The following is a 27,865-nucleotide window of genomic DNA, read 5'->3' on the forward strand; positions in this document are numbered from 1 at the left end:
TGAGAAAGCCAAATGGGCCTGCTAACAGATGCCAAAAGTAAGTCATGATGACCCAGTAGCAGAAATACTTCACTGAGGCCTTTCCACATGGGAGGAGAGCTTCTCCTGGAGGAACAGAAGGCATTCTCCCAGCAATAAGCTCCTTCTCAAGAGGAAAGACAGGAGCTAAACATACCCAGTTTAATCTTCCCAGATTGGGACTTCCCTGGTGGCGCAGTGGTTAAGAATCTACCTGCCAATGCAGGGGACACGGGTTCGAGCCCTGGTCCAGGAAGATCCCACATGCCGCAGAGCAACTAAGCCCATGTGCCACAACTACTGAAGCCCATGCACCTAGAGCATGTGCTCCACAACGAGAGAAGCCACTGCAATGAGAAGCCTGCACACTGCAACGAAGGGTAGCCCCCGCTCGCCACAACTAGAGAAAGCCTGTGTGCAGCAGCAAAGACCCAATGCAGCCAAAAATAAATAAAATAAATAGGGCTTCCCTGGTGGCGCAGTGGTTGAGAGTCCGCCTGCTGATGCAGTGGACACGGGTTCGTGCCCCGGTCCGGGAAGATCCCACATGCTGCGGAGCGGCTGTGCCCGTGAGTCATGGCCGCTGAGCCTGCGCGTCCGGAGCCTGTGCTCCGCAACGGGAGAGGCCACAACAGCGAGGCCCACATACCAGAAAAAAATAAATAAATAAATAAAATAAAATAAAATAAATTTATTTAAAAAAAAGTCTTCCCAGATTTATCAGTTAAGTCGCTCTCCTTCCCTGAGTGAAGGGACTGAGAGAGCCAGTAGTGCCACATCATAGAGCTATTTCCACCAAGAAAGAAATACAATAAGCAGTCTCCCGTAATATTTATAGCATTCAGCCTTCTCTTTCACAAACACAAATATCCCTGTGTTTATTTTATGTCCTTCAATAAAGGTCTGTGATTTTCTCCTAAAGGTTTTAATCATCTTTGGTTAGATTTATTCTGTTGTTTTTTGTTTTGTTTTGTTTTTGCGGTACGCGGGCCTCTCACTGTTGTGGCCTCTCCCATTGCGGAGTACAGGCTCTGGACGCACAGGCTCAGCGGCCATGGCTCATGGGCCTAGCCGCTCCGCGGCATGTGGGATCTTCCTGGACCGGGGCACAAACCCGTGTCCCCTGCATCGGCAGGCGGACTCTCAACCACTGTGCCACCAGGGAAGCCCTATTCTGTTGTTTTAATAGCTGTTCTAAACAATATTTTTTTATATTTTTCTAGTTGTTTGTTGCTAAAGAATAGAAATTCTGATATTTGCATATTACTCTTTATCCAGGAAGCTTGCTGAACTCTCTTTTAAATTCTAATGGATTGTAAATTTTGTTGGATTTTTTCTGTAGACAATCATAGTATCTACAAATAATGACTCTTTCTTTCCAATCCTTATGGTTTTATTTCTTTTACTTCTGTCAGTGTGCTGACTAGGACTTCTAGTACAGTGCTGAATAGACACACTGATAGTTACTGACCTCAGAAGAATGCTTCTAAATTGTCACTATTAAATATGTTTGCTGTAGGTTATGGGTAGATAACCTTCAACATTTTAAGGCAGTTCCTTTCTAATTCCAGTTTACTACTTGTTTTTATCAGGAATGGACACTGGATTTTAACTAATTGGAAATATAGTATTTCTCTTTAATCTGTTAATATGCAAATTATATTAATAGACTCTGGTGCTAAACCATCCTTAAATTCCTGGGATGAATACTACTTGGTCATCTTTTATACTTTATTGGATTCAATTTGCTAAAATTTCATGTAGCATATCTCTATGGAAATAAGTAAAATTATTCTGTAATTTACTTTATTATACTATTCTTTTCAAGTTCATCAAGGCTGTTCTTGCCTCATAAAATTAATTGGGGAGTTCTCCCTCTTTTTCTAGCCTATGAATTAATTTATATAAAAGAAGACTCATGTGTTCCTTGAAGGATAATTAGATCCTGTCTCTAAAACCATGTGAACTTAATATTTTTTGAAGTTAGATTTTAAACTACTTATTCAAACCCTTTAATTGATATATATTATCTAGCCATTTTCTATTAAACTGATAAGAACAGATACTACACTTGTTCTTAACAAAAAGGCAAGAAGCAATTTCTATTTATTCAAAAGTCAATATTGAGAACTTATATTTTTCAATAAAATTGTCCTTTTATCTAAACTTTAAATGTACTTCCATCATAATACTTTCATGAATTTTAAAAATCTCTACTATGTGTTTTGTCACCTTTTTAATATCTAAATTTGTTGGTGTTTTTTTGCTTTTTCTCTTTTATTCTTGATGAGTCTTACTAAAGGTTTGTCTATCATATTAATCTCTTCAAATAACCATATTTTGGTTTTATCAAGTGTAATTTTTCTTTTTTGTTCATTAATTTCTACCCTTTACCTTTAGTTTCTTGGAATTTACTTTTTTAAAATATTCTGGAGTAGAATGCCTAGCTCATTAATTTTTAATATTTCTTCTAAATGAATAAATTTTAGGTTACAAAATACTGCTTTAGCAATAGCCTAAAAGTTTTGATATGTTGTGTTTTTCCTGCTATTTCTTAGAATCTACTTTACAGGGACTTCCCTAGTGGTCCAGTGGTTAAGATTTTGCCCACCAATGCAGTGGGTGTGGATTTGATCCCTGGTCAGGGAGCTAGAATCCCACATGCCTTGCAGCCACAAAACCAAAACATGAAACAGAAGCAATATTATAACAAATTCAATAGACTTTTAAAAAAATGGTCCACATCAAAAAAAAAAAATGGTCCACATCAAAAAAAAAAATCTTAGAATCTACTTTACAAAAGATTTGTAAAAAGAATTATTGAGGATTATGTGTGTTAATTTCAAACCTATTAGGTATTTTTAGCTATCTCGTTATTATTTATTTCTAGTGTTATTACATTTTAATCAGAAGAGACAGTGTATCCATTCTTTGGTTTTATGAAACTGGCTTTGTGGCCTTGAATGTGCTCATTTTTTTAACTCAATTTACGGCTTAGAGATCTCTCTCCATTAATGTATATGTATCTACTACATTTAAAAAAAATAGTTTATTCCCCTCTGATGATAATCTTTCTTTCTTTCTTTTGTTATCACAAACAGTGCTGCATACTTCTTCTGTGTTGTCAGTACCCCAGATCATCTCTATATTCAGAGACTTGCTAGAAGATTTGCTAAAAGTCAAGGGACTTAGCATATAGCTATACTCATGGCTAAGATTTATTACTGTGACGTAATGAGGATACACAGCCAAGTGATGAAGGAAAAACACATGGGCAGAGTCTGGAGGAATCCACGTGCAGGCTTCCTTATGCTCTTTCCCTCACATGAGGGGATCACAGTGTGCACTTTTCACACACCAACAAAAATGTAGCAACAAATGTGTTATATTTCTGCCCAGGAAATCCCATTAGACTTAATAGCATTCAAGGGTTTTTTTGGAAGCTGGTCATGTAGGTACCCTTGCCAATCACATACCAAAATTCCAGACTTCCAGAAGGAGAGCAGATTGAACATGAATCCTATTGTTTGTATAAGCAGTCTAGGCATAGTGAACTACCCTTATCAGTTAAGGAATGGTGGGAGAGCTTCCAAAATCCAAGTACCAAACACTTGTCAAGAGCTCCTTGCAAACAGATCCTTCTAAAGATAACAGCCTCAAGCCTACTATGTTAACACTTTCTACACACTTTCTTACGTACATATGCAAGTATTTTTACAGTAGGTTAATACTATGAAGTGATGGATCATATAGTTCAATAGATGTATATTGAATTAAACTGCATAGTGTCTATGGGAAATTATCATACAAGTTTCAAACTAATTACTTATAAGTGAACTTTTATAATATAATCCTATTCATAAGTTGGGATTGCCTGTAGTTAATGAACAATATCATATACTCTAAAAAGAGACTAAATCTCCAAGTGGTAGCCTTGTTTAAAAAAAAACACAAAACTTCTCATCTTCATTTGGCATAACAGGGAATTGAGGAATCTTTCAAGGGAATTCGTATTTATATCATTTAATACTACAAATTAGCTGTTACCTGTCATCTCTGCTGTCTATGCTTCTCTATAAAGGTTAATCTTTGAAATAAAAAGTTTTTTTAAGGAATGAATTGTTATTTTTAACTCTATTCAGATTTGTAGAAAAATGCTACATCGCCACGTGCTTATATTTCGACTGCCTAACTTACAGATGTTAGATGGAATCCCTGTGAATTCAGATGATAGGGCAAAAGCTGAATTTCACTTCTCTGAACCACAAGCAAAGAAAAATTTGGTAATAATTCTATTATTTACATTTTTTCTTTTAAAATACATAAATTATTAGTAGATGAACATTCTGTCATGAGTTTTAATGTAATGTTTAAACCTGATGTATGATGTTTTTCTAGATAATTTTAGTATGTATTTGGTGATTACTGTCAAAAGCAGCTTGATCTGGTGAATAGAGCATATACACATAGAAGCTAGGAAAGCTCCTTATTCAAAAGACATACTTTGACATAAAGCAAATTATTTTAAACTGTGCCTCTTGCTCCATATGTCAGATAATGCTAGAAGGTAAGAAACTGTAACATATCGCTCTTATAAACAGTGACTAACAATAAAACTCTCCCCACTTAGGAGATAGAAAGGGAAGGAAGGAATAATGACCTCAAATTCTCTGGACTGTGTAGTTCATCTAACAAGGGAGGTGTGTACCTCTTTTCTTGTATATTGTCAGAATAGTCGGGCCTTTTGCCTATGAACCCTAGTAGGGTATCTGAGCATGACAGGGAAGAGGTCAGAGAGAGAAGCCACAAAAGCATATCATTTGGAAATTCTATCATTGACCACCAGGATTTTTCATAACTATCTTAAAAGACTAAATTTAACACAGAAAAGCTATGGTTTTTGAACAAAGAAGTAATACTATTAGAGCTGTGCCTTTGCAAGGTTTAAGGAAGAAGGAGCTGGAGGCAGAGAAACCAGCTAAGAGGCTTTTAGAATAATCCAAGAGAGATTATGAAAACCTGGACTAAGGTGGGGCAGTGAGAGTGTAAATGAACCTCTACTGTCAGTGAAAGCAAGAGAGCAAGGGTGTTAGTCAGTGAACAAAGATTACTTTTAAAAGTTAAGTTGAAGAGGAAAGAGATAAGACTACCATAGATGCTTTCATTTATCTCACTGGCTTACCCAACACTCTCCACTCCCTTTGTAAAACAAACTAACGAGTTCCCAGAGCACATTGAACGTTTGATACTAGTAGGCTACTCTCTAAGCTCACTTCTGCCTTCAGCAATTGATTCACATATTTATTGAGTCAGCTGTGTTTTTTCAAAAACTTATAACTTTCATTTTAAATAAACAGATACACAAGTACAAATTTTAAATTATTATTTCTATGTTTCTATGAAAGCCAAATGGGATTCTCTGTAAAGTCTGGAAAAAGGTCAATTACACAAATCACAAATAATTGATTACACATACACAAATAATATCAAATTAGGTTGGGAGGAAAAAAACCTGCAAAATAAGGAAGAAAATTATAAAAATTCAGACTAATATGTGGGAAATTTTCTTTAAATCTAGACAGTTTCTTGTATTCAAATTTTCTCCACGTGTTGTTGAAGTCTTGCTACTTTAACGAAACCAAAACTGGAAATTGTAGGTAAAACCCTTAAGGGTGGATTTATCAATCAGATAAAATACCAGTCAAGGGACTCTTTCTTAAAGAAAAGGCCTTGACCCTTCATCAAAAGATGTGTGGGCACATGTACTTTTATGTTTTAAAAATTTTTTTAAGAATTATAAAAAGAATTATAGATCTAATTCTTATTATTCCCTGACTTTTAAAAATTAACCAAGGGGATTCTATTATGGGTCAAAATAGCTATAGAGACCTGTGAAACTTAGAGCTGTACAATGTTAATAAAGATTATCTAAAAAAAAAAAAAAGATTATCTAGATTAGGCAGAGGAAATTGGTTCATTTATGGACTATATTTACAAATGTTTTTCTAAAAACTATGCTTTGTGAAAAAAATCTTAGCTACTAATCTGTATAACTAAGAGACAGCACCATCTAATGTCATCTACCGAATTATTGTCACAGTCTCTAGTCTTTAAAAAGAGAATAATTAAAATTTAGTTCAATGATTTACGCCTCCTTTCCCTTTCTCTCTTATATTCCATGAGCAAGTCACTTCTTGCTTCCAGAAGTGGAAAACTAAAGGAAACTTTAGTCTCTTATTGCTGTTGTAACAAATTACCTCAAATTTGGTGTCTTGAAACAACACAAATTTATTATCTTACAATTCTGGAGGTCTTAAGTCCAAAAAATCAGTCTTACAGAGCTAAAATCACAAGTATCGGCAGGGCTGCATACCTTCTAGGAGAGAATTTGTTCTTTGCCTTTCAAACTTCTAGAGGATATCTGCATTCCTTGGCTCATGGCCCTCTTCCAGCAATGGCATCACTTTGACCTCTGCTTCCATCATTACATCTTCTCTCACACTGACCCTCCCTGCCTCCCTCTTATAAGGACCCTTGTGATTGTATTGGGCCCACCTAGATAATCCAGGATATTCTCCCCATCTCAAAATCCTCAATTTAATTATGCCTGTAAAGTCCTTTTTTGCCACGTAAAGCATTCACAGGTTTTAGAGATTAGGATGTGGACATCTTGGGGGGGCAGCATTATTCTGTCTATCATACCACAAATTTGAGGCCTCCAGTGAGAGACCTATACAAATTGTAACATTTGATAAATTCTATTTTAAGGTAATGTTGGCTACATTTTAAAAATTCCATATAACTTCATACTCACTAAATTCCATATAAAGAAATCACTTAGAGCAACTTTAAAGATCCGAATTTCCATACATATTTTTTAATTAGTTTCATATAGCAAAAAAAATACATAAACTCAAATTGTAGTCAGTGATGGATGATTATTTCACTAAAGGTTTTGCTTGTTGGCTATTCTTTTCTATTTCTCATATAGTGAACTAAGACTTTTCCAATTCTATACTACCATGTTGTCTTCAGTGATTCTAGATACCTATTCTTGCCATTCAAATCAGTGCCGTACATAAGAATTTAATTACCTTTCCATTTACTCTATATGTAAATATTTTATTTAAAAATTGGGTTTTAAAGAATTCATCTATATATGGTTAGTAAAATAACGGGGGTATTTGAAGTCTTTATTTCAGAGAAATCTATTTTAAGATGCAATAATAATTTTTATTTTCCTGGCTAGAAAAAAATTGAGCTATTCATTTAGCTGTTCAGAAGACACAAGAACAGAATACTTTTCAAGTTTTATCAGTTCAGTCTAATGTATTTTTCTTTGTTTTAGTTGCTGCTGTTCTTTCTTTTTAACAGCAAATAAAGAGGAAATAAATGAAATCTAAAGCTGTCCTTTAAACCAGAACATTTTGGTGCTCTGGTTTCAGAAGAAAATTGGACAATATTCTAGTTTAATGATGGGAAGAAACTCCCATGAAGGAATTAGGGAATTTGGGATCAGCTTTAGTAAAAGGCCTGATACCTTAGTGCTCATTACGAAGCTGCATTTTAGTTACATTTACCGAAATATGAGGGAAATGGGTAATTTTACACAAATGGCAAAAGCCTGTATCTCTAAATAAATTAAAACATATATTCAGAATTCATATTTTTTAAAGTATAAACAAGGTCAGTCTTACTAAAGACAGAGCAGGCATAAATTTCTAGGGAAACCAAGAGTCTCCAGCCTAAAATACTTCTCTTCTCCATTTGCTGATTCCTGAAAATCTTTTAAAAGCCTCTTAATTCTCAACTAACATAAAATGTAAACACTGTTTAGAGAGTTAGCACACTCATTAAAAGTGATTGTTATAAGATGCTTTTCTTAGTCCCCATTTTATTTACTTGTTTGTTCTTGAAAAACTAATTAACTGCAAGACACCTGGTGAGGTAATGTGAGGAACACAAAGATGTGGAATATACAACTCTTACCATCTAGAAGTTCCTGTTCAGAAAAAAAGAAATCACAAAGGGGTAAAGGCTTAATTTTCTTAATTCTACACTTACCTTGTTAAGACTCTTTGGAATGGGGAGGTGCCATCACCCTAGACTGTTGTAATGAGTACAATGCAGTCTGAAAAAAACAGAACATAAGGTTCTGAGGGGAGTTAAGGGCCCAAAAATCTGTCTGTTTCACAGTTTTTGCCTCATACAAACTCTGAGTTTAGGGAAGCATATAATTTCTGACCTAAAAAATTTTAAGGTGATTATCAAGTGGGGCTTGTGGTAAGGCTAAGACTACTGATCTGAGTTTTTGAGATAAGGCATTCTTTTCTTTTGTTATGTAGTTTATTCCTGTTACCAACTCTCCTGTGGATGGTGGATCGTTTGGCCAAGTGAAAGCTCCTCCCATAAAGATAACAAATGTAATTCGGCCTGGTGGATTTAGCCATTACTTGGGATCTGACTTCACTTTAACTCCTGAAGTTGAAGGTATTTTGACAGTTTCTGAGTGAATGTAAAAAAGCAAAAACACTTCATTTGAAACAAAAATCTCACTTTGATTTCTAATACTACTTAAAATTGCATATTTTACATTTACATTTCCTAAAATTGAATGTTTGTTCAAGTTTCATGTGACCATTCTGATTTCAAAGAATCTACAGTATTTTTTTATTTTATTTTTTTTTGCGGTACGTGGGCCTCTGACTGTTGTGGCCTCTCCCGTTGCGGAGCACAGGCTCCGGACGCGCAGGCTCAGCGGCTATGGCTCACGGGTCTAGCCACTCCGCGGCACGTGGGATCTTCCCGGACCAGGGCATGAACCCGTGTCCCCTGCATCGGCAGGCGGACTCTCAACCACTGCGCCACCAGGGAAGCCCTATGTAGTATTTTTTGGTTCTACTCAACTACTAATATGTTGTAACTACACATTTGCTTGCAATTTGAACTTTGTGATACTTGCACAATTGTTCTTGACATTTCTTTTCAAAGCTTTTATTACATTTTGTGTATTTCATACCAAACAACTACTAAAACCTGTAGTACATCCTGCTAAAAGTAGAAATCAGAGGTTTAAAAATATTGGTAACAACAGACTCTTGGGGTTCAAAGGGTATCTTACAGAGAGACGATCAAACTTCATCCTTGAAACCACAATATTATTTTATATATTCCTGAAACTATTAGTAGGGAAGTGTTTCAAGAGGTAGCTCTCTAAAGGAAGGGAGTATATTAAAAGGACAAGGCATGGAAATGTTTCATTCTATTATATACATTTTCATTCAGACTTAGATCATGCCTTTTCTCTAATTCCAGATCTTCACTGGCTACCATTTTGGTGAAATTGGGGGTAGCTACTCTTTCCCTGAGGGCTCACCTCTTCCATTCTTTTTAACATCCCACTTTGCCTCAGACTACTGTTAGACAATAAAACTGAACATCACAATAATAATAAAATGATCTAAAAGCCTACTAAGAATATACAATTTTTTAAAGGAAACTCAGTTAAAAGAAATTCAACATAATTTACTCTAAGATGTTATTTTTTGTTTAACTTATTTTTCATACTTCTACATACTTATGGCTTCAAGATTTTAATCATAGTGAGAAATTTAATGCTTTTGTCCAGTAGATAGAACTATCAGTAAAACTAGACATACCAAATTGTTATTAGCCTCCTTAATAGTACAGTGTCATCACTGTCATCTTCAGGAATGTCTTCAATATCTTTGGGGGGGGGCATTAGTTCAACCCTGGATTCATTTCCATAACTTTCTTCTCAGATATCTTTCTTTAAGATTCATTATGCAACTACTTTTTTAGGATTTTCTGGAAAAGTCCTATTTCTTTCCTATTTTCTGACTGTGTTGCCCCAATTTTTGTTTTGAAAAGTATGGTCATTTTATCGTTACATTTATTATAGCACACAGCTCTGGATATTTATATTTTTAAAAATTACCAAGAAGGTATCAAATTGATCCACTAGCTCAGAAAAATTTAAGCAGCATTAAGTGCTAGAAATATAGTCCAATTTTTATTTTTATTTAAAAATTTTAATTCATGTTATGAAATATGTATTGCACAGTCAACTGAAGGACAACCAAACCTTATTAATTTATTAATGCTTTTCATTGTTTCATAATTCCTAATTTCAGACAAAAAAGACAAGAATGCAGGGATTCTAACAAGTAATCCTCAGAGCATCCATGCAGAAATAGCTTTTCAGCAACTCAGAGGGATAAATCTCTCTCCATCTCTTTTATCACATCAGAATATGGCATCTCCAAGTGCAGAAATATACCAGAGCAACCAAGATGAGGGAAGGTAAAGCTATTCTGTGTTTTAATATCACTTGTCATCATTAAAAAAAAAAAAAAAAAACTTCCCCAATTTGCTTGTCATCTATAGAAACAGGAAACTATTAATTGGGAACTACTATTATGGGAACTACTTTTAATTGTATTCTCTCCCAAGTTACTTCTAATCACTGAATATGCAAAGCAGTTCACTTATATTTTGAACAACAGATAAATTCAACTCTGAAATCACAAAGGCTGAGAATTATGTAAATTTTTCAAGCTTCTTATAATTCCCAGTTGCCCTTCCTCCAATTTGGATCCTAGCCCTAGAGGCCAGCTGAAGGCCTAAGAACATGCTACTTCTCATTAAGAATTCACTCTGCTGCTCAACACCTGTCCACCCAGATTTCCAGTTAATACCTGTCCTCTAGCTTCTTTGTAGCCAATCTCTGGAGCGTCTATTAGAGTGACCTAGCAGCAGATCTAGCTTAAGCCTGGTTCTTGCTGTACTAACTTCCCTGCTATAATCAGTCATGTCCCACTGAGAATATATTTAGTGAGTGTAATATACTGATACCATATTTTGGTATCAATGGTTTATCCTCATGATAACCTGATTTATAGATAGCCAAAAATAGGATATTATTCTTTCTTGTGTTGTCTTTTTGAAATTGTACACATATAAAATACAAAAATTATTTACTGCAGAATTACCTTAAGTGAGCTGATCCATTAAGAAATTGTCACCATTACTTGACTCATAAATATTTTGTTTCTGACAGAATTCCTGGCAGACACTTTCCAAGATCAAATCGAATGTAACTGCCTAAAGAGAAATGAATATATACCAAGAAACCTATTTCTGTTTAGTAGTTGTGCAAAAACTAGCAGACAGTGTCGGTGATAAAAAAAATATAAGACAATCACATTACTTATGTTACTGAAGCACTTCAGTTCCATATGAAGATAATCTCTATCACCCTTGGTGAATTTTATTTAATATCATCTTTCTTAAACTTTCTTTATGGTTATCTTAATTATTCATTTGATTTTCTATGTTAGAAAAATCATGAAATATATCATACAACAATTGAAAAGATACAAGTGACATAAAACAAAGTTCAGAGAATCAAATGTTTAGTCCTGGGGTATTGGAAGCATTTAGTTGTAAAATCTCATTTTGGCTTCTTATATAAAGATACTAAGAAAAGGTAATTTTAGGAAATAAGCATACTTTCATTTGTAGAATATCTGTTCATTTAGGCTTACCTAAAGCTAAAGCACACATTTCTTACCAAACACAACTATTACTAAAGCAAGTTGAGTTGTGACAGTTGAACTACAGATTAGTTTTTTAGGACTATATTTCGAAAAAAATAGCCTCAAACTGAGTCCGCCCTAAGAATCGTTTAGAGATGGAAATCATAGGCATCAATAGTACTTCCTGAAGGTAGCTATGAGTGCAACCAGCCATTCATGCTCTAAGAATACAAGAATAGTATTTCATATACACAATTCATTAAATGTGCCCATAGTGATATAATTTTACAAACAAGTTTTAGGCTAAATAAACACATGTTCAAAATAAGTGGACACATTTAAAATTTGGACTTAATTATATTTTACTGGAAATAAGTTTTCTAAAATATTGACAATTGTATAGTACTAGGACAAATCACAAATCAAGTGTGGTTTTGAATTTATTTATTAAACACCGTTCTTTAATGATTAAATTGCCAATCATATTTTTATATCAATGGGCTCCAAGATTCATGAAGTATTGTTTAAATTTTTCAAGTAGTGGTTCAATGCTACATGTAATTTTCATATTATTTTATGTGTTCCTTACATGAAAATAAATTATTTTTACTAAAATATTTGTATTTTATAATCTATCTGGAAATAGTTTTAAGGATATTTTGGAAACTAATGCCAATATGTATGCAACAATTTTGTGTCTTCTTTAAATACTGTATGTTTGTAATTTAATGATGTAATATTTAAAATTTCGAACCTAATACAGATAGATTTTACCCTTCTTAATGTGTGGTTTTTAAACAACTATTACTCTAAGGTAGAAATAGATCCTTTGTTTAAAAAGGAACCATGCAGTTCTTAAGATGTCCAGAAGATGTCTTTGTTGCCCTTTAGTTCTGACAACTGTTTTCATTACAGTGTTGTGATAAGCACCTGCTCTTCACTATTTGTTACTAACTTGACATCATTTGCTTTTTCTTTCTCTTATGATTATGTATAAATGAAATGCTCAATATATGCTTTTATAGTAAAAAGTGTCTTTGTAAATAATAAACTGGATGGGAAAAATAAAGTAACAGGTTTTCACTGGAGAAAAATTTACAAGAGCAGAAAAGTATAAAGCAGGAAAAACATAACTTATTATCCAGCATCCACTTAACATCTGACATTTTTTCGTGTAGCCATTTCTTCTATGTATTTTCTTCTATTCCATTTTCTTCTATGCATTTCTAATATATTTGATATCACTTGATTTTTTTGAACACATTGTTCAATTTTGAGATATTTTATTATAAAATTTTAATTTAATTCGAATTTGTTCTAGAAAGTAAATTTGTGATAATTTAATAGTAACAAACACTAAGAAGAATAATAAATGTATATGGCTTCCCTGGTGGCGCAGTGGTTGAGAGTCCGCCTGCCGATGCAGGGGACACGGGTTCGTGCTCCAGTCCGGGAAGATCCCACATGCTGCAGAGCGGCTGGGCCCGTGAGCCATGGCCGCTGAGCCTGCGCGTCCGGAGCCTGTGCTCCGCAACGGGAGAGGCCACAACAGTGGGAGGCCCGCGTACCACAAAAAATAATAATAATAATAAAAATAAATAATAAATGTATACAGGCATTGCTAGGTGCTGTACAGAAACAGACATTGACCCAACCTTAATAACATTTTAAATATAAATATACAATCAATACTTCCATATAAAAGCAATGAGGGGGATGATTACTAAGATAATTTGGCACAGTAGTTCTGAAGTTTTTCTGCCATGAAAGCAGATGATGATACATACTCTCCTGGACAGGTTAAGCTGTTGGTTATCTGCAGTTCTTAAAGCAGTTGCTATAACTTCATCCCCTTCCTATTCAACAAAACAAATGAAAATGTAATTGAATATGAGAGATGTTTTTACGGGTCTGCTTTAGATCTGCTCTAAAAATTTTTTTAAGTAGATCATTCACCAACTGTGAAATTTTAAATTATTCATAATACATTTCACAACCGATTGTAACAAAACAAGCAGGTAGTGCTTATTACTATAAACCACTAGTCCATATTTTACATGGTTTATCCTAATAACAAACTTATGAAATAGATGTGACATGTACTGTCTCCATTTATAGATTTAAAAACCTGGCCTTGGGCTTCCCTGGTGGAGCAGTGGTTGAGAGTCCGCCTGCTGATGCAGGGGACGCAGGTTTGTGCCCCGGTCCGGGAAGATCCCACATGCCGCAGAGCGGCTGGGTCTGTGAGCCATGGCCGCTGAGCCTGCGCGTCCGGAGCCTGTGCTCCGCAGTGGGTGAGACCACAACAGTGAGAGGCCCGCGTACCACAAAAAAAAAACAAACAAAAAAACTGGCCTTAAAAGGAAAAGATATCACACCAAATCCTAGATTTTTTCAACTCTAAATTCATTGCTTTTTTGATTACTACAAATGAACTGACAGTTAATTATTCCTAATGTGCTGTTTAATCAGCTGTTGTCGAGCCCTAATGTGTGTAAAAATTGTAAACTATTCATTCTCTTTCAGTGTATTTAACTTACGGAAAATGTATAATTTCTGCAGTAAAATTAGTTCTTTGCCCCCCAGCAAATGTCATGATAAATTTATTTTGCATGCAGTCATACACATAATTGTATGACTTGTTTTAAATTAAAGGACAATTCCACAAACAACCTGGAAAGCTAAAATTTAGGGCACTTTATAGACAAGGAGCCTACCTTGCTGAACTGCATATAGATGATGTCAAAGTGATCTTCTGATTTCTATTTATGAAGATTGACTATAACTGTTTATTAAAACTTTATTATTTACTTGATTTCTCTACTACTGACACAAAATTAACTATGGTTGTGAACATATTTTTGCACAGAATATTTAGTGTGGATCTGTGTGTGTGTGTTTGCAGGCACTCATGACTAGTTTTAAAATAGTCCTTATGTTTAAGTAACATGTCATTTCATTATTTATTCATAAGCTATCCTATATTATGAGAAGTGTTTAATGTTTTAAAACATTAGATCTTACTGTTAGTCATGCTATAGGCACTTAGCTTCAATTAAATGTTACATAAAAAGAAGTAAATTATTTATATTTCTATAAGAGTAGAAGAAAGCACTTACGTCTTGAGTTCTGTTGGTTATTCAATGAATCTATTATCCGTTTGTTTTGGTATAGAAACTGGCTGTTTTTTTAAAATTCCTCTGCTATAAAACTTAGAACTTTTGGACAACCTCCAAGTGCTTAACTACTTCTCTTGTTCATCTCTCTGTACTTTCCTCTATTACTGAATTTTTTTTCTTTCTTTTTTTAAATTGAAATATAGATGATGTACAATATTGTTAGTTTTAGATGTACTACATAGTGATTTGACATGATCGCCACTCTAAGTCTTGTAACCATCTGTCCCATACAAAGTTATTAACAATATTATTGACCATATTCCTTATGCTGTATATTACATCCCGTGGCTTATTTATTTTATAACTAGAGGTTTGTACCTCTTAATCTGCTTCACCTGTTTCACCCTCCATGCCTCTCTGCCTCCCCTCTAGCAAACACCCATTCTTTGTATCTATGAATCTGTTTTCTTTTTGTTTTGTTTTGTTTTTTAGATTCCACATGTAAGTGAGATTATATGGTATTTGTCTTTGTCTGACTTACTTCACTTAGCATAATACCCTCTACATACATCCACATTATTGAAGTATTTTTAAAGAAAAACCTGTACCAAATTGAAATTTTAGTTTGCAGTTGCCTTTCAGAACTAGGTCAGCAAAAAGTACACAGTTATTTTATCACTAATATTTTATTTCTACAAGTCTATATCTTATAAAAATATGAATTATATTATTACTCTTTTTCTTCAATTTATGAATAAAATTGCTTTGTAATCTACAGAAAAGACATTTCTCAGGCCCAATTTATGCGTTTTTTTATCGCAAATTTAGTTTTGGTGATGATTTTTCCTTATAATTAAAGTAAAATAAATGATTTTATAGCAAAAACATGAAATTCTGTGACCTAAGAATAGAATAATACATTCAAAGGAACTTAGAAGGAGCTTTGAAAGTGTTAATTACCTTAAATCAAATTATTTATCATTCATGTGTAATCTATTAGGCCTTACCTTAACTATATGCTCTTTTAGGTAAATCAGAAAGCAAATTCGTCAACATCATTTTCCATATAAAATATTGGTGATTCTGAAATGCTAATTTTAAAATTAGAATAGTTTTCCTTATATTGTATCATTAAAAATAAGAGTATCTATTTCCATATGCTCTGAATAAAAATCCATTGGGATAACATATTTTGGTACCTTTTAAAAATTCATTTCACTTTGATCAAACAATAAAATGAAAATGGATGTGAAGTATTTTTCACAAATAGTATTCTACATTTTCTTCTAGTTTTTAATTTTATAATTCTAATGAACTTCCAAATGCTTATAAGTATTTTGTACCAACAGAGTTCCATTTTTAAATATTACAAATAGGAAAAAAGGTTAGTGATGATATTAAGTAAATCATTTACAGTTTATAGTTTTGTAAACCATTATGATTAGATTTATTTTTAAACAACAATATCTGTATTTTAAACAGAAGAAAATTAAGACCATGTGGTTTAAAAGCTGTAGATTTTAATCATAGACCTGCATGTTTTACATATTGCTTACTATAAAACATTAAAATGTTTTAAATAATTTTAGTAGTTTGGCTCTACTCTTTGACTGTTTGTTTCATCTTTAATTACAACATAACACCTTCCCTTCCCGCCCTGCCCCCAAATGTTTTACAAGTATGTTTCTCAAAGAACAACCAAAAAAGACTAATCTGTAAAAAATATATCAATAACATTTTAAAGTTTCCAATTATTTCTTATTTCATCCTACCAATTTGGCTGAAAACAGGTATTTACAAACACTGGTAGCCTACTTTCTTATAGCCTTTCATTTTTTTATGCAGTTCTTCAAATGATTTCTATCAACCTTAATGGTGCATTTTTAGTTAAGAAAATAGAATGAGGAGAAGTCAATTTGAGCACTCAGATGAACAAGTGTCTTCAGAAAGAATAGGCATAAATGGGTTTAGAAAACAGAGAGAACAGGAGTAAAATGCAGTGAGCAGAGCACTCAGAGAAGCCAGATACAATGGAAAGAGTAAAATACTGCAGAGCTTTTTAAGCTACATACAATTGGAACAATGGACTTGATCCAGCCATCTATGTTAAACTGTTAAAATATAGGTGAAAAGCAAGATGGAATTCTATAAAGAGTGTTGAGGAACAGTAGAATGAAGAGCTTTAAATCTAAAGAGAGTGAATGCAGTCATTCAATAGGATGGAAATGAAGTCCAAATTGGCATATTTCCCTGGTTAATTTACCTTGTGACCAACTGTGTTCAGTTTTAGGTATTAAGCCATTATTAGCAACAAAATTGTCTTTAAATTGCCACCACTGGAGTTTTTAAGCAACAACATAGTGTACATCCGTGAATTTAATGAATACATGCAACTAACAGTTGGGGACAGGGGGCGAAATTTCCCCCTCTACCCCTGAGTTCTTATAGCTGGAATAATAATAAAATTTACACACGACAGATAACAGTAGAAAAACCAGCTGAATTTTGTGCACACAGAAGATCATAAAATGATGCTCAGAGACTGACCAAAAGCAGGCAGCCTTTGTATCTTTTTACATGAAGAAAAATAAATTTGTGAGGATTTGACAGGATAAATAAACTCAGGTTTGGGTTCTTAATTAGTAAGGAATTTATGCAAAGTTTAGGCTTGGGTAGTAAATTAGTAAAGAAGTAACAAGGTTTGTTAATACAAGCTTCTAGGCCCTGAATTCCCTATGTCTTTTTGCCTCTAGGTACAGCGAGGGCACATTTCACATGGGAGGTTTATTTCCTACCTTCAGAGAGACAGAGAGGAGGGGTCAATATGTCCCTCTTGCATCAGTCGTGTTTTAAGTAACTTTAATTCAAAATAATCAATATGCCATTGAGGCATATTTTGGGGTGGTCCTAACACCACATAAACATACACAGGGCTTCCCTGGTGGCGCAGTGGTTGAGAGTCCACCTGCCGATGCAGGGGACACGGGTTCGTGCCCCGGTCCAGGAAGATCCCACATGCCGCGGCAGCGGCTGGGCCCGTGAGCCATGGCCGCTGAGCCTGCGCGTCCGGAGCCTGTGCTCCGCAACGGGAGAGGCCACAACAGTGAGAGGCCCGCATACCGCAAAAAAAAAAAAAAAAAAAAAAAAAAATACACAGACTCATACAAGTAAAAATACAACATATAGGTCTTATATAATTGTAACAATTTAATATTATGGTCTATAGCAATCAGTACACTATATCAAACTTCCTATCCTCCAAAATCAAAAACAAAAAAAGGCTAATTTAGAGTTAATGGCAAAGGTGCAAGTGTACTATTACAAAAACTTGAAAAAGAAAGCTCATCTAGATAACACATGCAACTCACAGAATAGTATACTTTCGAATAATCAGATGACTTAAGTTTTTTAATTAGCTGGAAGTCAATCAGAACATTTGTTTTCTACATTTTGGGAAAACTTTTATTAAATGTATTGACATACTTTCCTGTTTTAGTAAGCAGAATAAATGAAATAAAATTTTATTTTCAATGATTTATAGTGTCTCAGGTGATAGTTGTGCATGATTTACAATTTTAAAGAAATGTAGCTAAGAAAACTGTGTAGAATGTGACCGGAATTGACAATTTAACCTTGGAAGTTGCTTAAGACCAAGATTCGTGATTTTTGCTTTTGTCTTCTGGCTTGCATTTTGTGTGTGTTCCTTCAATGACTAAGATGCTTAAATAATTTTTCAAGTTAGGTGAAAGTTCTGATATTTTTCATGTATAGTAAACTTAAGCATTACTATATTATTAAGTTTTGAATGAAGGTATTAATTATATTTATGGAAATAGATCTAAAACCTCTGTAGATAGAAACTAAATAAAACCAAAGCCCAAATATCTGTCAATGTTAACAAGTTGGGCCATCGTTAACTCTCAAAAAGAATATGAAAACATCAGCCATATAATGTCATCCTTTAATATTTCATTATTGAAAGTTTTAAATACCTATTCTTTTTAAGACTTACTTTTAACTAATATTGACATTATCAAGAATTTAAACAACAGCTACAACAGACTTCAGAAAGAGTGAAGATTTCCTATTACCATGGAACTGTTTTAATATAGTACTATTTCCAGACTTTTTTCCAATACATTGTAAGAAGATAAGAGTAGAAATGTATGTATTTACCACATGAGTATTTCAGTCACTTCAATATTTAGAAGAGAAATCATCATGAACAGCTATTAAAGATAATAAAAGCCAAACAGTTTTTTTTTAAAAAATAAATTTACTTATTTATTTATTTTTGGCTGTGTTGGGTCTTCGTTGCTGTGCGCGGGCTTTCTCTAGTTGCGGTGAGCAGGGGCTACTCTTTGTCATGGTGCGTGGGCTTCTCACTGCGGTGGCTTCTCTTGTTGCGGAGCATGGGCTCTAGGCGCATGGGCTTCAGTAGTTGTGGCTCATGGGCTCTAGAGTACAGGTTCAGTAGTTGTGGTGCACAGGCTTAGTTGCTCCGCGGCATATGGGATCTTCCCAGACCGGGGATCGAACCCGTGTCCCCTGCATTGGCAGGCGGATTCTCAACCACTGCGCCACCAGGGAAGCCCCAAACTTACTTTTTTTTTTTTTCTTTTTTGTGGTATGTGGGCCTCTCACTGTGTGGCCTCTCCCGTTGTGGAGCACAGGCTGCGGACACGCAGGCTCAGCAGCCATGGCTCACGGGCCCAGCTGCTCTGCGGCATGTGGGATCCTCCTGGACCGGGGCACGAACCCGTGTCCCCTGCATCGGCAGACGGACTCTCAACCACTGCACCACCAGGGAAGCCCCCCGAAACTTACTTTTAAAGAGTATTATTTCCATGGAAGAAACAAACATGAAAGAAATTAGTTTGGGGTTAGGAAACACTTTTCTCTTGAAACTCAAAAACAACTTTAAAAAGTGAGTTATTTGTTTCTACTATTCAATCTTGCATAGTTTTTGATCAATTATTTTCAATTATATTCAAAAATCAATAAAGAATACAATTGTGAGCCTAGATGGGGAAAATCAAATGAAACAAAGCAGAATATTGGTAACCAGAGTAATGTTATTCATATTTGGTTATAAAGAAGCTTGAATTCCCTTACTGGATCATAACTGTTTAAGTTATTTTGTCTTGAGATCAATTATTGACATTTACATACTGTTTTATTTCCACTGAATTTTGTAATTTTATTCATTATGTTTATGAGTCTTTTCATGATGTTTGTGGGGGAAAGAACAAAATTGATTTTTAAAAAATAATAAAATCAATCTACTCACTAGTTTAAATGAAGGTATAAGATTATGTAAAATATTTGAAACTTATGGGCTTATAAGTTTTTAAAAATTGATGCTATTCTTCTGATATAAATCCACTTATACATTTGGATATATGATTGAGCTTACTGTAGCTGAATGGCCTATGTATTAAAGAAGTAAGCACATGAGTAATATTATAGCAGAGAATAGAGGACACACAACTAACAAAAAGAATGATATAAATCAAAAAGTTGTCCTACTACATACTGGATCATTTCTATTTCATGACATCACACTTTTATTATCCTTTCACGTTTATAAAAGATGTAAAAAAAATGAGCTACATACAGTCCCTTATCAAATCCTCAAATGATCAGACTATACTACAAAGCTACAGTAATCAAAACAGCATGGTAGGAACTTCCCTGGTGGTGCAGTGGTTGAGAATCCACCTGCCAAGGCAGGGGACACAGGTTCGAGCCCTGGTTCAGGAAGATCCCACATGCCGCAGAGAAACTAAGCCCATGCACCACAACTATTGAGCCTGCACTCTAGAGCCTGCGAGCCACAATGACTAAGCCTGAGTTCCACCACTACTGAAGCCTGCAGGCCTAGAGCCCATGCTCTGCAACACAGAGAAGCCACTGCAATGAGAAGCCCGCACACTGCAGTGAGGAATAGCCCCCGCTTGCTGTAACTAGAGAAAGTCCATACACAGCAACAAAGACCCAATACAGCCAAAAATTAATTAATTAATTTTAAAAAAAAAAAGAAAGAAAATGAGGTCCAGAGATCACTAAAAGAAAAAGTAAAACAGTACAGTACTGGCATAAAAACAGACACACAGATCAATGGAACAGAACAGAGAGCCCAGAAATAAACCCACACACTTATGGTCAATTAATCTACAACAACTATAAAATCGAGGTAAGAATACACAATGGAGAAAAGACCATCTCTTCAATAAGTGGTGCTGGGAAAACTGGACAGCTACATGTAAAACAATGAGATTAGGACATTTCCTCATATCATATAAAAAATAACAAAAAAATTCAAAATAGATTATAGACCTAAATGAAAGACCTGAAACCATAAAACTCCTAGAAGAGAACATAGGTGGAACACTCTAACATAAATCATAGCAATATTTTTTTGAATCTGTTTCCTAAGGCAAAAGAAAAGTAAAAATAAATGGGACCTAATTAAACTTAAAAGCTCTTGCATAGCAAAGGAAACAATCAACAAAACAAAAAGACAACCTATGGAAAGAGAGGAAGTATTTGCAAGTGATATGACTGATAAGGGGTTAATATCCAAAATATACAAACAGCTCATAAAACTCATTATAAAAAAAATGAACATAATTAAAAAATGAGCCAAAGACCTGCATAGACATTTTTCCAAAGAAGACATACAGATGGCCAAAACACACATGTAAAAATGCTCAACATTGCTAATCATCAGAGAAATGCAAATCAAAACCACAATAAGATATCACCTCACACCTGTCAAAATGGCTATCAAAAAATCTACAAATAAAAATGTTGGTGAGGACATGGAGAAAATGGAATCCTAGTACACTGTTGGTGGGATTGCAAATTGGTGTAGCCACTATGGAAAACAGTATGGAGGTTCCTCAAAAAACTAAAAGTAGAATCACCATATGATCCAGCAATTCCACTGCTGGGTATATATCCTAAGAAAATGAAAATACTAATTTGAAAAGATATATGCACCCCAAAGTTCATAGCAGCATTATTTATAATAGCTAATATGTGGAAGCAACCTAAGTGCTCATCAAAAAATGAATGGATAAAGAAGATATGCCATATATATACATATACATATATATATATATATATATATATATATATATATATATATACGCCATACATAAATATATATGTATAGGCTGGCTGAAGATCTAGGGAGTTCTAATTCCTTGTTTCTTATATACCTACGGGCCAAGAAGTTTTATTCTGCACAAAGACAAAGGTGAGATTAGAACCAAGAGTCAACAGAGAAGTTCCTGGATCCCATCAAGAATCATACTGACCTCCCAAATAGAGATAACTGAATCATCTATCTGTTTTTCTCAGCTAAAGTAGAAAACACCACAATTTAACATTTGCACACATTTTTTTTCTATATCTTTCATAAAGTGAAAGATATCTTTATCTTTCAGTCATTTCTTCAACCTACTGATGAGAATTTCCAATCAGGTTCACATTTACAGATCTTTGTTCCTAATCAGAGTAATTTTCTCCTGCATTCAATAGACTGTGTGGTTTAATAAGAAATATATTTGGTCTTTCTCTCTGGTTCCTGGCATAAAGCTCCTAAAACGCTTGGAATTTCCTGAGTGGTAGGAGTTCCTTTGTCATTCATAGGAGCCCCTTTAGAGCACATCTGAGTATATACTAATGAGATTACTTAAGAGTGGGATCCTAGATAGTTTATGCTAATGGGATAACTTAGGGTGATAACCTAGGAGAGGGTCACCAGAAAGACCATGTAATTAGAGTTGGAACTTTTAACCCCACCCCCAACCTCTGGGAAGAGGAAGGTGGTTGGGGGCTGGAGATTAAAGATCTACAAGAACTCTTGAACAATGAGAGTTTGATGAGCTTACAGGTTAGTAAACACATCCATGTGGTGGGAGGGTGATGCCACCTAGTTCTATGGGGACAGAAGCTCCTGTGCTTAGGACCCTTCTGGACCCCACTCCATGTACCTCTTCATCTGTATCCTTTATAATATCTTTCATAATAAACCAGTAAACATAAATGTTTCTCTGAGTTCTGTGAGCCACTCTAGCAAATTAATCCTGATAAGAGGGTTGTGGGAACCTCCAATTTATAGCCAGTTGGTCAGAAGCACAGGTAACAAGCTGAACTTGCAACTGGTGTCTAAAGTGGGGGCAGTCTTGTGAGACTGAGTCCTTACCCTGTGGGATCTGATACTATCTCCAGATAGAGAGTGTCAGAATTGAGTTAAATTTGTATTGATAGTACACCTAGTCAGTGTCTCCTGAGAGAATTGCTTGGTGGTGTGGGAAAAAAAAACCCATTGAAATGAGTAAAGAATACTGATGACTATGCAAACATCACAGTAATAATTATTGCAGGTAAAAATCATCTATGGATTCCTAAATTAGTAGATGGCAGTATAAAGAAGATATTTGAGCAGAAGAATTTCTAAGAATTTCTCCACATGATACTTTTTAATTACAAATAGAAAAATAGTACCTTTATAGTGGAAAAACCTGGTAAACACCACTTTAAGTGATCAGTTAACATCACCAATAATCATAATAATAATTCATAATAATATCATCACCATAACCATCACCAATGTCAATATCCTGATATGATGCACTAAGGGTACAACAGCATTTCTGTGATATTCTTGCCAAAAATACACAACCTGATCGTGAGAAAATATCAGAAAAACCCAAACTAATGGACATTCTACATATAAGTGGTCAATAACTCTTCAAAAAGGTCAAGAGTATTGAATGATGAAAACTAGAGAACAGTCACAGATTGGAGGAAACTAAGGAGACATGACTAAGTGTAATATGTGGGTTCTGGATTGGGTCTTGGACGAGAAAAAGGACATTAGTGGGGAAAGCTAGTGAAAGCTGATAAAGTCTGCAGATTAGTTAAGAGTATTTATTATTGCTGACTGCTTGGTTTCAATCATCGTTCTGTTACATAAAATGTTATGTAAAATGCTAACATTAGGGGAAGCTGGGTGAAGGGAAGTGCACTATTTTTTCAGCTTTACTATATGTTCAAAATTATTTCTTTAAAAAAAGAATTAGGAATTTGAAATGTAAATTTTGGACAATGTTCCTGACTCAAATTGTCATTTTACTGATGCTTATGTGTAAGAGCAAAACTATCAGTAAGCTCTATTACCACTGTATTTCACACATTCTTCATGAAACTGGGGATCCAGGAAGGTCTTAGGGATCTTCTGTATTTTATTTTCATATCAGAATCAACAAGTATGTAGTTTATTTTAAAACATGCCTTCCTTTTATGAGAACTTAACTCATAATGAAGCCATCATAGTTTGAAAAAAATCGAACTAATAGGAATTTCTGGTACAGAAATTTAACCACTCTATTCAGGCAACTGGAATAAGTATAATTATACAATAAACTTTATAATGTCCAAAAAACTTTTTTTATTACAAAAGAAGCACTATTTTGGCTTTTTGTTCCAAGTTTTTTACTAATTAATTGAACTAAAAATGTACAAAGTCGTCCCAGAACAAAAAGCAAACTATGTCTTAGCTAGAAAGGTGAGAAGTTACTTAGTGACATAGCTAAAAGAAGTGGAATTGTGGAGGAGACAACTAGTTACCTCCCAGCATCTGTTCGTCATTCTCCTTTAGTAAAAGAACTCTGATTATTAGCTAGGTACAGTGCTTCCCTTGAAGCTAAGTGTGGCCATTTATTTTGGCCAATGACATACATGGGCTAGTGCTGTATGGAAACTTTCTGGAAGTCTCCTTAAAAAGGAAAAGGAAAACAATGTCCCTTTCCTTCGTCCTGTGGTGCAGAATATGACGGAGGAGTTCTAGTTGGATCAGGAGGGAAAAGACCCTAAGGATGATGGCATAATAAAATGGATGGACCCACCAGCCCATGGAACTGCCATACTGACCCTGGAACACCTAAATCCAGACTTACTCTATACGGCAGAGAAATAAATTATATGTTGTTAAACCACTGTTGCTATGATTTCTCTGTTACATGAAGCTCAACCCATTCCTAACTGATACAGGAACATTATCAGAAAAGAGATGTGAAGGACTTTTATATTAAAATTTTAGCAGACAAATACAACTCAGTGATAAGTGAGAAAGACAGCAAATAAGAAATGTAGATCTTAAGAAAGAGTATAAAATGGAAGATGTAAAATGAAGGCAGCAACTGGTTCTCAATGAGTTATATTAGAAGGTCACTGCAAAGTCCTTTAGTATCAGTATAAGGGGTGGCACAGAAGAATAAACTAGAATTTGGGGCTATTAAATAAAGATGAAAAAAGAAATCATACTTAAATTCTCTAAGGTTCTAAATGATTAGAACCTTAGAGAAAATAATTATACTTCAAAATTATTTGGATAAAATTTGGCAGATTGTACTTGTCATTGGCTTTAGTTGCAAGGAAAAGAAAATTACTCTGGTTAATGTAAATAGAAAAGGAATTCATAGGATATTGAATAGCTTATACAATCACCAGGAAGACTGGAAAACCAGGCTCATAGAATGAGTAATTACCAAGGGAAGATGGGTGATCAGAACACAGCATAACACTGCTTATGACATGGATCAACTCAATTAGGGTGCCAATACCTTGCTGCTACATGGGTGCTGCTGGGCCCTGAATGGTCCTGCTGCCATGAGAATGAATTCTAACTATTCCTGCTTCTTTACTTCTCATGTTTTACATTGAAAGCTCCAGGAAGATGGCCAAACGTAGGTTGCTTCCCAAAACTTTATGAGAGTTTTTAAAAAACATCTGTATTTTTGAACTTCCATGGTGGGAGATGTGGCCTGCCTTTCCACTAAGGCTCCCACAGTGGCTCCCACAGTGGCAAACGAATGGGATTCAAACAGTGAGCACCCAAAAAGAGACAAATATGCAATACATTAAATAATTTGAAATATTTTAATGGAGTTGAACAGGAACATTGATGTTTATCTAAAAAATGTTTTAAGTTGCTTCACATCTATAAAGTGGGTATAGTAGACTCTGTGAGTTGCTCTTTTTGTCAGCCCAGATAATTCCCACCCACCCTCTCTTCAGATTCCTTTGGGAAACTCCTCCTTGAACATATGAGTTACTGTTGGGGCTGCTGATCATACGGGTAGGCACGCAGGACCTGAAATTGAGATACGGACACTGGGAGAGGGTTCTTTATTTCCTCTACTGTAACTGCTTAACCGGGAGGATGTGAGTCTGAAGCCTCTGGAGGTATTTGCCTGCCACTAGGAGAGAATCTATTTGAAAGATAAAATAATGCAAACCAAGAGATGGAGACAGTCCTGACAGTGGTATTTGAATCTCTGGATGCAGTCTTTCCTTAAGATCTACACTTGGACTTCTCAATTACATGAGCCAATAAATCCTTCTGGGGGTTCAATTACTGTCATTTGCAACCAAAAGTGTTCTGACTTAGTATAATACATAAGATCTAGGAGATAATATTGTCTCTATTTTGAGTCCTACAATTAAAGAGTAATTTGAAAAAATACAGTTCCCTCACTTCCTACAGTGGGGGTAGGAAGGATATTTGGCCATCAGTTCATAAAATATGAAGCACTAAAAAAACAAGTTCATAAAATAGTTTTAAAACTAATGAAAATGCATCTTCTCTGAGCATCAGAGGAACTATGGCTTGGGAAAACAAAAGGTGTGAAGTTAACAATTGCTTGGAAAAGTCAAAAGCAGAAGTAAAAGGCACAGATTTAAGCTATACCATAGGAAATTCATGTTTGATGTAAGAATTTCCTAGTAGAAAATAAATAATTGAATGTTTCATAAGATTAACTTTTTAAAAAGATAAGAATCTGGCCTGTTTGATGTGGTATAAAGTTTAAATAACATTGTAATAAAAGTGAAGGGAGAGGAACCAAGATGGTGGAGTAGAAGGACGTGCTCTCACTCTCTCTTGCGAGAACACCAGAATCTCAACTAGCTGCTAGAAAATCATCGACAGGAAGACACTGGAACTCGCCAAAGAAGAGATACCCCACATCCAAAGACAAAGGAGAAGCCACAATGAGACGGTAGGAGGGGAGCAATCACAGTAAAATCAAATCCCATAACTGGTGGGTGGGTGACTCACAGACTGGAGAACACATACCACAGAAGTCCACCCACTGGAGTGAATGTTCTGAGCCCCATGTCAGGCTTCCCAACCTGGGGGTCCGGCAACGGGAGGAGGAAATCCCAGAGAATCAGAATTTGAAGTCTAGCAGGATTTCATTGCAGGACTTCAACAGGACTGGGGGATACAGAGACTCCACTCTTGGAGGGCACACACAAACTAGAGTGCGCATCGGGACCCAGGGGAAGGAGCAGTGACCCCAGGGGAGACTGAACCAGACCTACCTGCTAGTATTGGAGGGTCTCCTGCAGAGGCGGGGGGTGGCTGTGGCTCACTGAGGGGACAACGACACTGGCAGCAGAAGTTCTGGGAAGTACTCCTTGGTGTGAGCCCTCCCAGAGTCTGCCATTAGCCCCACAAAAGAGCCCAGGTAGGCTCCAGTGTTGGGTTGCCTCAGGCCAAACGCCCAACAGGGAGGGAATCCAGTCCCACCCATCAGCAGTCAAGCGGATTACAGTTTTACTGAGCTCTGCCCACCAGAGCAACAGCCAGCTCTACCCACCACCAGTCCCTCCCATCAGGAAACTTGCACAAGCCTCTTAGATAGCCTCATCCACCAGAGAGCAAACAGCAGAATCAAGAAGAACTACAATCCTGCAGCCTGTGGAACAAAACCCACATTCACAGAAAGATAGACAAGATGAAAAGGCAGAGAGTAATGTATGAGATGAAGGAACAAGATAAAACCCCAGAAAAACAACTAAATGAAGTGGAGATAGACAACCTTCCAGAAAAAGAATTCAGAATAATGATAGTGAAGATGATCCAGGACCTCGGAAAAAGAATGGAGGCAAAGATCAAGAAGATGCAAGAAATGTTTAACAAAGACCTAGAAGAATTAAAGAACAAACAAACAGAGAGGAACAATACAATAACTGAAATGAAAACTACACTAGAAGGAATCAATAGCAGAATAACTGATGCAGAAGAACCGATATGTGACCTGGAAGACACAATGGTGGAATTCACTGCAGCAGAACAGAATAAAGAAAAAA

At 35.4% G+C, this 27,865-nt stretch overlaps 1 protein-coding gene and 1 pseudogene across 1 annotated transcript in view; one reads left to right on the plus strand and one right to left on the minus strand.

Moving 5' to 3' along the window:
• The window catches only part of LRRC9 (leucine rich repeat containing 9), a 101,777-nt gene extending 90,559 nt beyond the window's left edge, over positions 1-11,218 (plus strand). The window contains exons 30-33 of the mRNA XM_032624923.1: positions 4,161-4,301; positions 8,364-8,508; positions 10,173-10,341; positions 11,099-11,218. Of these exons, the coding sequence (XP_032480814.1) occupies positions 4,161-4,301; positions 8,364-8,508; positions 10,173-10,341; positions 11,099-11,138 (495 nt within the window). The 3' untranslated portion in view covers positions 11,139-11,218. The remainder of the gene's footprint in view (positions 1-4,160; positions 4,302-8,363; positions 8,509-10,172; positions 10,342-11,098) is intronic.
• Positions 2,016-2,118, minus strand: LOC116750145 (annotated as a pseudogene).
• Positions 11,219-27,865: the final 16,647 nt, after the last annotated feature.

This window comes from Phocoena sinus, chromosome 2 (genome assembly GCF_008692025.1).
Source record: "Phocoena sinus isolate mPhoSin1 chromosome 2, mPhoSin1.pri, whole genome shotgun sequence".
NCBI classification, from domain to species: domain Eukaryota; kingdom Metazoa; phylum Chordata; class Mammalia; order Artiodactyla; family Phocoenidae; genus Phocoena; species Phocoena sinus.